The sequence below is a fragment of the Convolutriloba macropyga genome, unplaced genomic scaffold (assembly GCF_964194025.1).
Source record: "Convolutriloba macropyga unplaced genomic scaffold, txConMacr16.3 SCAFFOLD_4836, whole genome shotgun sequence".
Lineage (NCBI taxonomy): Eukaryota > Metazoa > Xenacoelomorpha > Acoela > Convolutidae > Convolutriloba > Convolutriloba macropyga.
Window position 1 is genome coordinate 1 of NW_027449500.1, and position 17,312 is coordinate 17,312.

The following is a 17,312-nucleotide window of genomic DNA, read 5'->3' on the forward strand; positions in this document are numbered from 1 at the left end:
CGATTGTGTGGTTATTTTGTTCATACGTTATTAATAGCCACAAAAGAGCCTACAGTAGGCCGTTACGTTATAGGTCTCAGCATAGTCGCCGGGGCTTTTATCGGTCTTTTCGTTTTCCCACAATTCGAATTTGAACAATCTTAAGATTTGAGTTGTATTGGTGCGCTGACTTGCTTTTTAAGATCTGCTCACACATTTTTATGATTTGTGAAGACAAATTGAAGTGATGATTTTGGAAACAGGAAGTGAGTCAAATAGCGATCAATTTTGCGGCGTGGATTTTTTAAAACGAGTGCGATTTTTTTGTGCTGCAATTTTATTTGTTTTTACTGTTTTTCGAGTTTTTAACGGTTATTTTTCTAAGTCAATTCCTGGTCATTTGAAGATCTAATTTGTCTTTCGTCAATGCAATCTTTAATTTTTCGTTTTTTTTTTTGTTTCATGCAAGTCATGTCTTTAACGTACTTCACTCACTGTTTCAACTGAATGGATTTAAATTTTTTTACTCCTTGCAGTAAATACGCAATGTAGTAAATACGGTCAAGGTCAATAGAGAAAAGTCAGAAGGTATGTGATAAACCAATTAAGCCCGTTACGAAGACTTAACGTTTAAAGATTTTTTCATTAAGTTCTCAATATTTTTATACTATTTTGTTAACTGGTTTGTATCGTAAAGAAACTGGTTGGGCCAATGAAGCCCCATCATTAAGTAATGGTGTGTTAGGTTATCAAAGTTCATTAAGGCAATTCGTAGCTGTCATTAGTATTAAGTCCAGGAGGCCTAAGTTGAAGAGCCGATTCATTTTGACGCCGAGTAATTAAGCCTGGCAATTTGTATATTTTTCTGTTCAATCCCGTTTGGTCTCAAGGGGTCAACGGCGGCTTGTTTCCGACAATTTGCAGACTATATTTGTTCTATAATTGGCAGTGTTAGATTTTTCAATTTATAAATCGATGCATTTTTAAAGACAGTAAAAACTTATTACTCATGCAATAAGGAACCTGTCCTCTGTAAAGTTTTTCATTTTTTAGCATTTACAGCGGCAGAATCTGGGTTTTTAAATGAGTTCGCTCAAGACAGTGAATACAGCGTCGGCAGAAAACATCGAATTTGTGCAAAAGTTTTTTACTAGCTGCAATTTATTCACGACATGGCCAAATTTTTCAATCTTAACCAAAATTGGGTAACATTTTGAAGAACTCCGAAGTAGATTCTTCGCTTGCAATAATAACTTCAATAGGAAGTGTTTTTGAAATGGGAACAAGTCGTTGGTCATCTTTTATATGTAAAAAAGTGGTGTTAGCAATATAAGGATCTGCTCTGTTTTGCCCCCCCCCCCCAGCTTAGTGGGCTTATGTTTTTTTCGCTTTTTTGAGCTGCTGAGTTAAAGTTGAAGAAAGTAACTTCAAAAAGTCAAATAAAAGTGCGACAATATTTGCTTCAATTTTAAAATATGATAAAGCTTAACATTTCAGTGATGTTATCGAGCTCACCCCTCGCTAAAAGAGACTATCACAACATTGAGTCTCGCCTGGCGTTCTTGAGCAACTTGTTGGACTGTTATTTTTAAGTTTTCTATTCGCATTTAAGCATATCAGTAAACTAGCTCTAGATAAATGCCCGAATTTAGTTAAATTCTCAAGTAGAATCTATTTAACATTTGTGTTGATCTTCGTTTGTTGTGTGGAAATAGGCCTTCATGGAGGAGACCTCCCGGATGACAATGGAGAGGCAACTGCAGATGCAGAATCAGGCGAGGGAGAGAATGGTGGCAATGCAGATATCCAAGAGCAGAGAGATGTTCACATGGCTTGCGTCTTTCTACAGTGTCGCTGTAGTTGCAGCAGTGGCTGGGTAAATTCTTTGACTCTTTTGAAGTGAGAAACTTTGACTTGGTCGTGTTGTGAACCGTCTTTCTAATTTTCAAACATTTTTTTGCTCTGATAAAGGAATATACCTAAGGGGTATGAGAGGCCCACAACGAAAATAAATATCAACATAAAATCAAGGGTTATAAACACTGGTTTCAATCGAGGCAATTTGACGTTGCAACTTTAAATCGTCCCTGAATGATTGCATCCAGAGTACACGTAGTACCTGAGTACTTAAGCAGCAGTATTAGTTGGTGTTGCGACTCACCTTACCACCTTAGATGGGGGGGGGGGGCTCAGGAACTATAATATGCTCACCTGGATTTGTTTTTGATCAGTCAACGTTGGCGATCGATATATTCATCGTAGAGAGTTGTGAGTGCTATCATTAGAAAGCCCGTCAAGTGCAGAATATCAAATTAAAAAAATATTTCTAATTTGATTTTTTCTGAAATTATCAATATTTTGTTTCCGTTGTTTTCGTTTACATTTCATTTTCCATAATTTTTCTCAATTTTTTTAATCAATTGTGCTAAGATTTGTTAAATTTGTTATTTTTTTATTTAAAGATGATGAGTGGTTGAACTGTCTGATCCGTGTTTTAACTGTTTGATCGCGCAAAAAGTGTTCTGAAATTAAAATTTTTCCGGCCTTTCGCTAATTTAAATCGATGTTTATCCGAAATGCATCATCTCATTTCGATATGTTAAGATTTTCCTTAGCTAAATTATGTATTTTTGTACCATTTGCATGTTTTTATAGACGCGCGATGATAGGTGCGGCAGTTTTGGTTTTTTCTACCGTTGGAGTTTTTCAATAAAAAATAACGGATTTTTGTGGGACATTTTTGTTCAAAAATCTTTTTGCTCGTTTGATTTTCTCGCCAATCGCAGACCAGACCGTTTTCATCAAAAAATCAGGAGTTCAATGAACAATTATTTCGTTTTCAAAAAAGAGCTCATGTTTTTGATGGCACTGACAAATTGTTCGTAACCTAATTACTTATTGAGTCTTGCTTTCGTTTGTTATTTTCGTTGTAGTCGACTTGGTCTCATTAATCAAAGGTCCAAAGAGCTCTCTAAAGAGAAATTATCGAATGCTTCAGATGATAGCGAGTGGCTTTAATGACTGAACATCCTTGTTAAAAAAACTATTGCAATAGATTTTTGATAGCCGCACAGCGATAGCTGGGGCTATTATTGGCCTTCTATTGATTTTTTTTATTTCGTCGTCGTGGTTTTTGTTACGACCATATGTCGTCACAACCACTTCAAATCTGCTTTTTGTACTTTCGTTCATGCAATTTCAACTCAAGTGCGTGCTTGACGTCATTTTTCTCTCTTAGTGGAGGGAATTTTTTTTGTTTTGATTAAACTTTTGGTCACACTTGACCTACCTTACTCACAAAAATGACTTCCTTACTTTGAAATTGACTTTTAATTACTTTAATTCAAAGAGATAAGGTCAAATGGGTGTGTGTCACTCTAAATGAAGGATATTTGAGAGCAGCTAATAGAGGCAGCAAAAACTTATACAGATTTTTAATCAAAATATAACATATCAGCTTTCAATGAAAAGACGATTTTTTTTTGGTGTGTCTTTTTTACTGTTTTTTGAGACTGCAGATCTACGAAGCTATTGCGGCTATTTTCTGGCAATCTGCCAGCTATGTTTTTCATTCTCATTTCTCTAAACTTGTAGGGTAATGTCCTGACTGCCACGTCCATCCTCTTTCGAGTGAGACAGGTGTGAATCTGTTTAGGGGTTCTTTGTTTTAATTAATGGTTTTTTGATTGATACTACGAGTTTTCATATAATTTTTTGGAGTTGCCTATTTTGGGGTTCTTTTTATTGTCTAATCACATTATCACATTATTGGCAGGTCCTATTGACGATGAATGGAGATGCAATTCGGACACATTTTAGTGATTAGCGCAAAGTTTATTTGTTTATTCGATGTTTGCCTGTTTTCTGTTTTTCTACGTCATATGACTTATTCTAAATAATGACTGGTATCAGTAGCTCCTTGTGGAGATAAAAATGATTTTATGTGATGCCTTCAGTTGACAGTCAATGGTTTTAATTACTTTGAGTTTATTTGTTAACCAAAATATCAAGGTAATTTTGAACTTGGCCGTTTTCTGCTTTTATCAACTTGCTTTTATCAACTTGCAGCTTAGTTTCTTAAGTGACAGTTCCTATGAGCTTTGACACTCTGATTTTTCATTAAAAACTAAGAGTTTTTGGTATTAGTCAATATCTGTTATTTTTGTTGTCCACTTGAAAACAGACTTGATATTGAATGGAGCCCAAATAAAAATAAAAATTTTATCATATAGCCGTTTATGGTTTGATTGGCTTGGACATTGTTGTTGTAAACTGCTCCTGAATTTTTGAGCCTTGCTTTTCTTCGTTGTTATTTTCTAGTCTCATGATTTAGTCCCAGTTATTACAGGTGCCATAGTTGAACTAATGTTAGGTCCCATTGCCTGCTTGAAGAGTCAGCTGTGAATCTATTTCAAATTTTTCAGTTGAATGTTGATGGTTGTTATGACATTTGATGTTATTTGGTTTCAGAAAATTCGATTAATTTTTTTAATTAATTGCTCTTGTAGAGAAGCAATTATTGTAAACGTGTGTGATTTTTTATGCAAAATTTTTGCTTGGCCGTTTTGATTTCTCGAGTGACTTTTATGCTCTTGACTTTTTGAGTTTTGCGTGATCTAAAATTCCCTCTCAATCACAATTTCAAGCAGCTGAACTCAATTGACGGCAATTTTATACTCAAAGTCAAATGAAAAGTGCGCCGAAACTGGTGCCATTTTCCACTTTAAATCTTAATAGTGGTACATATTAACTTCTAATGCCTTTATTTGAAGCCCACTATTGTACTTTTTAGTCCCCTTCGCCCTCTCCCCCGACTGAAGCAGGCTGCAATTGATTAGAGCTACCACTAGTTCGAGAGCAATTCTTCTGACGTTTAGTTGGTTATGTTTTTAGTCCGTTTTAATTCTTTTTTGTCGACTTGTTACCTAATCTCATTAATGACAAATGCCTTTTTTTTGTAGTAAAGAGCAAATTAGTTTGTTTAGTCTGAGTTTTATGTGATGCTATTTTGACTTTATTACTGATTTTTTAAAGTTTTTTGTCACTGAAAAGACATTGAGTTTTGGCCGTTATTTATTTTTTTGTTAGTGTTGAATTTTGTTTGGCTTGTCTCGTAATCTTGTTAATAGCTGGTCGCATGCCGCCACCCCCCAAGTGCGACTTATTAATAGCCGCACAGCGATAGCTGGGGCTATTATTGGCCTTCTCTTGGTTTTTTACAATTCAAAGAATTTGAATTGTTTTGGTGCGCTGTGTTTTTTTTTAAGATGTGTTCACACCTTTTTCAATGACTTTGATCTTTCAAAACGGGATAAACAGGTAACGCCCAGCGGGCATTCAGTTTCATTAGAGACCCAAAGTGCGCTTTTGTAGTCCTTCAAGTTGTATAGTGGTGCAGCTGCTGGGATGGCCTTAATTTAAGGTTAAAAGGTCATTTTTAGGAGTTTTTCGGCTCAAAATTGTGCAATTTTTTTTGTTTTTTGTGTTTTTTTTTCAGATTTTTGATTGATTAGCCTTAGGTTGAAGTTTTTAAAAGCTGGTGAAGGCCTTTGGCGAGACAAAATTGCTTGTTATGACCATTTTATGAGCTATATGTCGCGGTACTACAAACACACAAAGTGATACTAATTTTTGCAATTTTTTTCAGGTTTTTTGAAAATTTTTGTCATTTTTTGAGTTTTTTAGCCTTAGTTGACACGAAAACTCCTCTAGGGTTTGATAAATGGTCTGATGATAGATTACTGCACAGTTTCTAGTGGTAATGGAGCGGTTTTCAACTTTTTGACATCATGAATTTTAGCACATTTTGACAAAAGTTGCAAATTTTTCATGTTTTTTGACATATTTATTGTCATCATTCAAGTTGTTTGAGTCCCAGGGGCAAGAAAACCTCATTAGGGGTTGGATAATAAGTTACTGAAAAATTTTTAGTTGCCATGGAATAGGTTTCATTTTTTGAATATCACAAATTTTAGCAATTTTTTTGAAAAAAATTTGCATTTTTTTCAGGTTTTTGAAAATTTTCATCATTTTTTCAGTTTTTCCAGTTTCAGGGACCAGGCAATCTCTTTTGAGGTTTGTTAATAAGGCACTGCATAGTTTCTAGTAACACTGGAATGCTTTTTAACTTTTTAATGTCTCGAGTTTTAGCATTTTTTTGATAAGATCTGCATTTTTTTTAATGTTTCCTAAAGTTTTTTTCAGTTTTTGATATTCGTCCATTCTCAAGTGCAAGAAAACCTATTCCACGTTCTGATAAAAAGTTACTGCAGGGTTTTTAGTTTCAATGGATTTGTTTTTAACAGTTTAACCTTTCGACTTTTAGAAATTTTTTGATAGAAATTGCAATTTGTTTAGAACATTCGTATTTTAGTTAATTTTTCTTGCCTCAGTAGCCAGGTAACCGCATCCAGGGTTGAACAGTATGTTATTGAATAATTGCTAGGGGGCAATTGAATGGCTTTCAACATTTTATTAGAACGAATTTCTATTTTTTGAAATTTGAAATTTTTTCTAAAAGTTATTGCCTATCGATCTATGAGCCAATGAGTTTTTTAAAGCTTGCAATTGGGTTACTGGTTAGCCTCTAGAGACACAGAAATGATTCTGAAGACATTTATATCACGATTTTCAGCAACATTCCTTATAATTTGCAATTGAATTTTATAAAAATTTTTTGGTCATTTTCGAGTTAATCGATCTTCAAGGGCCAATGAATATTTTTCAGGTCTTGCAGATATAATACTGGACCGATTTCAGAAACAAAAATTGGTGTTGAACATATTTTTGGTAATAGATGTTTTTATAGGGAAAAAATTTTGCCTTAGGTTTAAAAGCTTCGAGAGTTTTAGCAAGAGTTTGTTTTTGTTTAGTTTTGATTCTTTTAGTTTCTCAATTCTTTGATGATTTTTTTGTTCTGGCTGGCATTGTTCAATTGATCTGCTGGCCAGGTAGAGTACGTCTGAGTTTTTCAATCATTTCTTTGAATTGTATTTCAGGACTTGTCCTGCTATGTTTTTTTGTTTCGTCGTCATGATTTTTGTTACGACCATATGACGTCACAGCCACTTTTTGTTCATGCGTGCATGCAATTTCAACTGAATTGCATGTGTGACGTCATATTTCGCTCTTAGTGGAGCGAGTATTTTTGTTCATGCGCGTGATTAAATTTTTGGTCACACTTGACTTACCTCACTCTCAAAAATGACTTCCTCAATTTGAAATTGACTTTTATTTACTTTAATTCAAAGAGATAAGGTCAAATGGGTGTGTGCCACTCTAAATGAAGGTTTTATACAGATTTTTAATCAAAATATAACAGATCAGCCTTCAATGAAAAGACGAATTTTTCGGTCTGTCTTTTTTGCTGTTTTTTTAGACTGCGGATCTACAAATCTATTGAGGCTATTTTCTGGCAATCTGCCAGCTATGTTTTATTTCATTTAGTGGTTGGAGTTCATGACTAATACGCTGATCTTTTTGAACAATGTGATTTTTGTAAGTTTCCTATCTCTACCTCTTTTGGTTGACACTAAAGACAAAATGTGGACGAGCTGGGTTGGAACATTATGTAAGAGCCCACATTACGGAGCCTCTTTGCTGAAAGTAATTCATCAACTTGATCAAGCTATGTCTCAATTCTGGACGTTGCTCGGCTGTTTGAGTATTTATTTTCAACAATGGTCTGTTCAGTGCAGAAGTGTCCACTGATCTGAACAGTAACCAAAGAGGGATCTGTCACTGCCTTTGCGATACCAGGCTGTCTCGGTAGTTTTAGCTTACGGGATGAATGACTCTGGTACATACTTTAATTTGAATAATCTCGGATACATGTTATAGAAAAAGCTTTTTTAATTCAGGTTATTGGCCGTTTACGACTACGCGACCTGTTAACTTAGTGTGGTAATTAATGAAATACTGTAAGCAAACTATTTATAAGGTACTGAATGACAAATAATGCAGTTATTAAACTATTCTTTTGATAATTAATATGCCCCGTAGTTTAAACGCCTTTTACTTCAGATTCAAACGTAGCCGAAATCCCGCAGCACTTGCTCCCTTGTTGCCACTGACATTCCTAGTGGGATACCAGGCTGATCTTTCTTACGGATCCAAAATGACCAGGATAATCTCTGATGCTGATATGATTCTCCAAAATGAGTCGAACCTGCTGCAACAACCGGGAGGAATGGTCACTTTGGCTGCTATTGACGCTGCTCGGAATTCTCAAAAGGAAACGTAGATATTGTTTGACAAGATAGTATTAAAAACCGAAAGATGTAATTCTTTGACAGAAAAATCATTAAATCATATCTATCCTGACGCTACGTTATTTTTACGCATCGAAACTAACTGATTTATTCAGGGACAGTAGTTATCTTCTATTTTTAAATGTCTTGGCGAAAGTATAAAGTTCAACGTGGTTACTTTTGCTATCTCTAATTGGATTTTGCTGACTTAAAAAGGATGAGGCATAGTCGAAACATGATACCTCTCATATTTGAGGGCAATTTTGCACTACATAATTCTAAGTAAAAACATACAAAATCGAATTCTTTTTCTCAGGCTTTTTCTAGTTCTCATTGATTTCTTTGGTGTTTAGGGAATACAGGTCTAAGACGCTATCGCATCTATTTTCTGGCACTCTGCTGGCTATATTTCTGAATCGCTTTAGAAAAAGTTTTTAACAATCGATTTATGAAGCCGACAAATAAATGCAAAACAAAACTAAGAACTATCCATTCATTAATCAAATAGAAAAGAATTCTGAAGAGGGACGTTAAGTTCACCAAAACCCAGTAAGGCAGCTGGGACCACTGTGAAAATTTGCTTTTACAAGTGAAACTGTGTCTGCTAGTAGCTCTTTTAGATGAAGTCATATAAGTTGTTGAAATCTTAGTGTTCTATATTTTTTTCTTGGATGTTTGTATCTATTAAGTGATTTGAAATGCCAATCTATTGTAGCGACTATTTTTCCTGTTGTTATTTTCTCGTCACAGTGTGTAACTATTCTCGCTAATCTTATTAGGATCCCGAATTTTTACCCCGCTAAGATACTAGAAAGATCTGGGGAATTTTCTGGTGATTGTAAGACGTGGTAAAATAGACACATTTTTTCCCGGTGGATATTCCGAGGATCTTACCTGGGAAACCGGAACTCTTAAGAAGGAAATCCTACGAATGCCATTTGCAACAATGCAGGTTTCCTCAACAAACGAAGTTTGGGCTGTCAAAAAAAAGAACAGTTATCACCAAAAACAACAAACGAATTGGGGTCACGCAATTTTTTCGAAAGTTTGTGCCATGTACCCGGTTTGAACGGCATGCAGAAAACTTTCAGGACTTCTAGGCTGATCAAGAAAAGTAACACACTTTTCATTCCTCATCCAGCATCGCACCTCACTATACAAGTTGTATTTGGGAAAATGATCAGAGAAAGGAAAAACATTTGTACGAGAATACCCCTCCAACATGCAGTGAAGTTCGTCCATACAGATTCAGGGGGAAAATGTTCAAGAAAACGCGGTAATTTTTTTTAAATAAGGTTGCAAGTTACCTAAACAACAGAGGTTTGGGCTGTAAATAATAAAACAGTGTTCACTGGGCAAAAAATTGCTTCTCAAATATTCCCAGTTTGGAAAGGAAATATTCCCAGTTTATTCCCTCCACTTGAATCAGATAGGAACAGCTTTTGCACTCAATCAAAATTTTACAAAAGCGATTTAGCGAAACAAGTTTGCTGACCTTCACTTCAATCAGATAGCCGGCAAGTTATTTTTTCACCACATAAGAAAGAGAAAAAAAGGTATTTCCCTCCACTTGAATCAGATAGGAACAACTTTTGGATTCACTCAGAATTTTACAAATTAGATTATAAGAAACAAGTTTGCTGACCTCCTCTTCAATCAGAGAGCCAGCAACGTATAGTTTCACATGAGAACGAGAAAAAAAGAGTAATTTGCCTCCACTTGAATCAGATGGGAACAACTTTTGGATTCACTCAGAATTTTACAAAATAGATGTTAGGAAACAAGTTTGCTGCCCTCCACTTCAATCAGAAAGTCAGCAGCATATTGTTTCACCGCATAAGAACGAGAAAAAAATAACAGGTACTTCCCTCCACTTGAATCAGATAGGAACAACCTTTGAAGTCACTCAAAGATTTAAAAAATCGATGTTAAGAAACAATTTTACTGACCTGCACTTCAATCAGATAGCCAGCAACGTATTGATTCACCAATCAAGATATATTAGAAAATCAAAATTTATTTCTTCCACTTGAATCAGATAGGAACAAATTTAGGATTCGCTGAAAATTTTATGTTAGGATAGGTTAACCCACTCCAAATTGGAGGTTAAGAAAACAGGGGAAAACTAATAGAGTTTAATTCAGCTTAGTTCAAGAATATTAGTAGAATATCAGTTCAGTTTTATTTTACCGGTTTAAGAACGTCAAATTAAACAACATATACAAATCAACACATCAAACAACATTTTCCAATTTAAGATCAACTAATTAGGTAGTGCTATAGGGGCATTAGCAACAACACTCAAAATTTCAGCACCTGCGGCTTCATAACATGCAGTAGTTAAATGTAAGTTGTCACTGTTCAGCATCTCGTCAAAACTGAACGCTCGGAAATCAGGTTTCTTTCTTTTGTTCTTTTTCTTCCATTAATCTTGTCGATGACATAAATTTGTTTTCTCGAGAGCACTTACAATTGAACACTTTGCAGATTATCAGACTCGTCTCAGCAAAATTACAAAAATTTCTCAGCTGAAAAAAAGAATCCATTGTTACTTTTAAGGACTGCTAGCATTGTTCCGGGTCCCACGGTTTAGCCTTCACATTGCTTCCACCCATCAGGACAATCAGGATATGATTTGCTCTTATTTCTTCCTTGTGGAACTCCCAGCACTGAACTTTGGCTCCACGTAGGCCGATAACGGTGAAGTTTGATGGGAACATGTGAACTTTTTAATTTCTCGCAATGTGCGAATCTTCAAGTACAAGAACGAAAGGTGCAGAATCCTCCATCTTCTAAACGAAAGTATACAGTTTAAACAAAATTTTTCAGATCTAAACTGTTTCCACTCATTGTTTCTTCCGAACAAAGTCAAGTTGTCGTGAATCAAGCTAATGTTGTTCTCCTGTTTCTAGGACGTCTTGTGTGCAGCAGCACTCCAGCGGATCTGCTGTTCTAATCTGTTGGTGAAAATATGCCAAAAGTCATCCATCTTTTAGTGAAAAATTTTTGTTTTTGACTTCATCGAAATTTGGAAAATTGCCGCCCCCAATACTCAGGATCACGAGATGTCTTTGATATCAAATGGAGTTCTTTGCTTTTTTGTTTTTAGAATGCTCTCCTCTGTGATTTTTCATGTTGCGTTAGAAAAGTAGCGGCTGCAAATTAAATGATTTCCAAGTTCTTTTTTTATAAGAGGCGTCTTGCTCTCATCACTATGAGAATACGTAGCCTCTTGTTTACACTAGCGAATGTAAACAAAAGGCTACGTATTCTCATAGTGATGAGAACAAAACGCCTCTTATCACAAATATGAACTTAGAATTGTTTTAATTTGCAGCGGCTGCTTTTCTAAAGCAGCATAAAATCACGAAGGAGAGCATTCTAAAAACAACATTGCAAAGAACTCCATTTGATATCAAAGACATTTCGTGATCCTAACCAGAAAAAGATAATTGAAGCATCGGACAATGGAGAAAAAAACAAGAATCAGCACTTTTAACTCATTGATCAGTTCTCTTTGAGAATTGGTAGCGGGAATTTTCCAAATTTCGACTAAGTGAAAAGCGAAAACTTTTCCCCGAAAAATGAATGGGTTTTGGAATTTTTTCACCAACAGTTAAGAACAGCAGATCCGCTGGAGTGCTGCTGCAAACAAGGCGTCCTAGAAATGGCAAAAAACAACATCTTGATGCCCTACAACTTGACTTTGATCGGAAAAAATGACGAGTCCAAGTAACCCTGTGCTTTTTTCTAGCTGACCATAGGTCAGAATTTTTGTCCCGTTGCTCTAATTTTGGCCCTATTGGTCTTTTCTGCATAGCGGAGATTTTTTTGTTGAGCACTTGCACTCCTGCCTGGGCCCTCAACGCATATGAGTATGTCCTCAACTGGATTGAAAAACAATTCATGTGAAACCGTATATAACAATTTCTTGAGCGCACAAAATTTGACAACGTATGCACAAGTTTTTTCACAGAGCACCGAAATCAAAATCTTTTTCTTTTTTGGAATCCACTAGGATGTAAGACGTGTCGAGTAGGGTTACCTTGCGAGGTTACTCCACTGAGGTCTTATGGTGTCTCAAGACTATTGTATAATCTTAAGGCTTACCTGACTCACTAAAGTTCTATCTCTAGTCTGTTACCCTTCTATCTGAGCTTCAGTAGACGGTGCACGGGCCCAAATGCTAAAGTCTAACGTATATCTCAAAACTGAACAAGATCGGAATAGAGAGAGAGAGAAATATACTGTTTTATTATATCAGGTATGATTCTGGTTTGTACCAACTAAAGGGTTCGTCTGAAAGGAAAAGTAGGTAAACATTTAAGGAAAGGTATTTCTTTCTTTTTAACCAATCAGAAATGAGTATTTCAGCCTTTCTTTATTTTCATAATAAAGTCTTCTTTTCTTTGTTGGATGTCAATCAACATTGACTCCAGATGGTCACACTCCTACGTGGCCCCCGACGCATTTGAATAAGTCCTCAACAGGATTGAACAACAATTCATGTGAAACCGTATATAATAATTTTTTAAGCACACAAAATTTGACGCAAGCACAAGTTTTTTCACAGAGCACCGTAATCAAAATCTTCTACTGTTTTAACTGTGAAACTCTTAAGTAGACCCTCTACGTTCACAATTTTTGAGCTCGAAATCTGACAAGTAGTTTTTTCTCAGACAATTTGTATCAAAAATTAGCACTCTATCAGAACCTACTAGGACTATGACACTCCTACTTAGACCCTCAATTCATCTGAACAAGTACTTGACGGAAATGAAGATAATTTTTTATGAAAACGCGCAAGAATAATTTTTGAGCCCGAAATTTGACAACGTATTGAGTACTTTTATCTCAGACAAGTTAGATCAACAACTAACCCTCTCTCAGAACCTACTAGGTCTGTGACACTCCCTCATAGACCTTCAAATCTTTTGAACAAGTCCTTGACTATACTGATAATAACTTTTTATGAAAACGCACAAGAATAAATTTTGCGCTTGAAATTTGACAAAGTTTTAAGTATTTTTTCTCAGACCAGCTACATCATCAATTAGCTCTTTCAGAGCCTATTAGGACTAGGTAGAATATCAAATCTTTGAACAAGTCCTAAGCTGTAAAAAACTGAAGCTGTGTGGTGCACAGCTAAGGAGACCAAAAAAGCGGAAGCAAACAAAAAAACGCAAAATTGAAAATCCAAGAAAAGCTTCAGCGAACCTTCGTGCTTTGCAAGAACACATTTCCACGATGTGGGAACACGGATCAAAAAACCACCGGTCCGAAAACCGCAGCTCTGCGGTGCAGAGCAAACCAGACCGAAAGATAGCGACAGCTAGCCAAGGTAGCGAGCAAAGAAGCGGAAAGAACTCAACTGACAGGAAACGACAGAAGAAGAAAAGAGGCAAAGCAAAAAAAATCTGAAAACACTTCGTTACTCTATATAAAAGAACTTCAAAGACAACACACGAGACGAACGGCCACCCTCACCCAGTGACGACCCCCCCCCCCGGTGTCAAACCGCCACCACCCCCCCCCCCCAAACACCAATCGAACAACGCCAAATTTTGACATAAGTTCTGGAATTCAAGGAGCATAGAATTGCCTTTTGCAATGGATACCAGAATGAAGTTATGTTACGAATGCCGTCAGAAACGCTCAAAATGACCCAAATTACGGTCGACTCGTGGGCTGATTTCACTACTTTTTGACATGTATACCATTGAAACCGTCTTGAACTAAGCTGTTCATATCACTAAACAAAATGAAAAAATCCCTCTATACACAGAGTTATTAGCAAAAACTGACCGAGTCCGTTCGCAAATTTGGACGTTTCCCATGCTCGTACACAAATTCACTACTTTTGGCGACTATTTTTTCAGCTTTCATTGCAGCAAAAAAGCATGCATAATGAGCTTTCTAACTATGCAACATAATAGAAAAAAAATACTCTAGGCAAAGTTATTAACGATCGAGCCTTTGGTACCAAATGATCAAAAAAGTGACCTGGATCATCCAAAATGTCAAATATGTCAAACAACTAGTTAAACTGAAACAACCAAATTTTGGAATGGCCTTGAAACATGGTCAAAGAACACAATGAGAATCTATATTAGGCTAACACATCTAAAAAACCGTCAAGTTTGCTTCCCAAATTTTTCACTTTTCAATTGCAAGTTTATGCTCTAAAAACTTCGTTGCCCGACCGATTCCGAATGACAACCGACTATAGCAGCAAAGAAAATTTTAGGATCAACAGAATGCGCCCAAGGCCGTTTAGTTTGGCACAATTGTCTTGGAGATATCAACCAATACCTGACTGGTTCAATAACTTTTTGGCTATTCGCAGAGATAAAAATTTCGTGGTCCATAAACATTAATTTCATCCATAAATGAACGATAAACTGACTCGAACTCGAATTTCCGGTTTTTTGGAAGACAGAAATTTGTCGCGATATCAAAGAAACATTCTTTAGAAGAGGTCACGGACGCATTTCTGGACGCATAAGTTAGCCGCCCAGGCGTTATTCTACACAAAGGACCTGTACCGCAAAGCTGCTATAGTTACCACTTCGCCATAAAGGCCATAGGGTGCATTGAATGTATTAAGAAAAAAACAGCACCAAAAGTTTCTAGCAACCTTAAAAATTGTTTAAATACCTTTAAATACATTGAACAGGAAACTGAAGTCGCTCGTTGGGCTTGCGAATTGACTACCAAAACACCATGCGCCTTCAAAAAAGACCAATCAGAAAAAAAAAGAATTTGAAATCAACTCTTGTGTGTTACACAATTACTGTTCTCTTGCAGAATTACCTTAAACATTTTTCTTGCCTGGCTTATTCAGAATTATATCTGCCCGACTCGAACAAAAAGTGCGCAAGCCTAAAAAAGCGTCCATGTCCGTTTTCATTGGTATTATGCTCAAATATCTAACCAACACACAATTCTTTGAGCAATAAGCGTAACTTTTTTTTTCGGCAAAATTTGCAGAAGGGCAAAACAGAGCTTCGAGCCCGCCTCTCTGATGGAAATTTTAAACAAATTACGACTTATTCCACCAACGAAACATTTCACAGTGAAGCGGGAATACCTTCTCTTTGTCATAAGTTTCAAGACGTCTTGTGGGTATTAAGAAAGCAGCAGAAAAAAGTTCCCAAACCTTGAAACAGTAAAAAAATTCAAATTACTGAGGACAGAAGTTTTCAATTGTTTTAGAGGGTGCAAGGAATGGCTACAAATAAACGTGCAAACTAAAAAAAACAGAAAAATGGTAGGAAAAAGAAACATGATTTCAACGCTTTTGTGGTACTAAATTGCGTTTTCCAGAATATACTTGAATAGGTTTTTTGCTTGGCTTATTCAGAATGACAACTGCACAAAGCAATCAGGAAACGTTCACTTTTGATGGAACACGGCCATGCCCAATTTCATTGATAGTATACTCACAGAGAAATCAACAAAAATGTAACCAACACCCTATTTTTTGACCAGCTCGGCAAAATGCGTAGAAAAGCACAAAAGAGGTTTGGGCCCAATTCTCCGAAAAAAATTAATCAAGCGTCATTGCACACCAGAAACCTTTAAAATGAACTGGGAATACTTCTAACTTCATCATGAAATTCCGGATCTTTTTTTTGTAATAAGAAAAAAGGCAGCAAAATATTTTTAGAAGCATTGAAGTTAAAATTTTTTTGAATTTCGCCGGACAAAAGTATCAAATTGCTTTGGGATGTGTGAGGGATGACTACAATATAATATGCACACTCAAAAGACAATGACAGTCAGAAGAAAAAACATGAGTTCAACACTGTTTCGTGTAAAAAATTAGCTGCAAAAATATACTTATTCACTTCAGCCGTTTTTTTAGCTAAGGATAATAAACATGGGGATATTTTTAGATCGCCAATCTGCCACCTTGTTCTACGAAACGTGGGATAAGAGACAGTAGATACTCCCATTGTCAAAAAAGTTTTTGAAGATGATATATTTGACCCCGGAACGTTTTTGTGTTACATGCAATCCAGTAAAAACAGTAGTCTTTGGCCTTTCACACTAGTTTTCACTTAGTTTAAAGAATAGTAGTTCCGTGCTTCTGCCGTGCTTTCCGCTTTGTTTACTTAAATATTGTAACTTTCCGGGTTTCCCGGTAAATTTTCCTCCCAAAAAAGAAGATTCCTGTGTTTCCCGCTAAGTTTCCCAAGAAACTGAAGATTCCCGAGATTTCCTGCAGGTTTAGTCGGACAAAAATTTGTTTCCCGCAGATAAAAGTGGATTCCCGATAGGATTTTTTTGGATAGCAAACATATTGATTGCACTATATTTTTTAAAGATATTTATCATGCATTCTGAGCCCACACGTTTCCAGCTCTCTCCATTGCGGGAAGTTCGATATTCATGCTTGATCCACAAACCAACGCTTTTCTTATCTCTTGGACCGTCGAGTTTGTGAACGACAATTCTTTCATAAGTGAACGCTGCTGACGATCCGAGAATTTTGATGGGCTCCCAATATTTGGTTTTGATTGATTACTATGCCTTCGCCTGAGAGTGCTTTTTTGCACACTAAATGTTCAGGCTGCAGCTCTCAAGAGATAACCCACTCTCAGCACAGTTCAAAGCACATTCAATTTTGTACCCCTGGTGAGATTTGCATCCTGCGAATCAGATACAAAATAATTTTCAGCCATCTCAAAAAGTTCACTGTCTTGGAATTCCGACCACTTAAGTTTTAAAAAATCAATTCTACTGAATATCCTCATCTGGCAACATTTTTCATCTTTCAAAACCATTCATTATTTCCTTTTGCGCTCCGGTTGATCAAAGTTTTTATTGACAATTTTATAGGGGCTTTTAGGCACTTTGGATGCAAAAAATATGCCAGACATGAGAAATATGATAAAACAAACATCGCGGACTTGAGAAAAAGGGTAACCTCATTCAGGCGAAAACGACAAAAATGAAAGCGCATTTGAGGCCTCAGATTTTTGTGAACCCGTTTCTAGATGTCTACCAAGCATTCGGAACCAATTATAGCCATCAGAAACCAATTTGTTTCTACAGATGGTCGGAAAAAGAGGACACCCA

At 36.2% G+C, this 17,312-nt stretch overlaps 1 protein-coding gene across 1 annotated transcript; it reads left to right on the forward strand.

The window, feature by feature from the left end:
* Positions 1 to 1,673: 1,673 nt before the first annotated feature.
* Positions 1,674 to 8,396, forward strand: LOC142355080 (plasminogen receptor (KT)-like). Its single transcript, XM_075407360.1, has 2 exons — positions 1,674 to 1,855; positions 8,002 to 8,396. Exons 1-2 carry the CDS (start codon positions 1,701 to 1,703, stop codon positions 8,219 to 8,221), a joined length of 375 nt encoding a protein of 124 aa, XP_075263475.1. The 5' UTR covers positions 1,674 to 1,700; the 3' UTR covers positions 8,222 to 8,396.
* Positions 8,397 to 17,312: the final 8,916 nt, after the last annotated feature.

Coding starts and splice junctions, on each gene's coding strand:
- LOC142355080 (XM_075407360.1), top strand. CDS start 1,701: ATGGAGGAGACCTCCCGGATGACAATGGAGAGGCAACTGCAGATGCAG. Junction 1,856..8,001: donor GTAGTTGCAGCAGTGGCTGG/GTAAATTCTTTG, acceptor CTTTTACTTCAG/ATTCAAACGTAGCCGAAATC.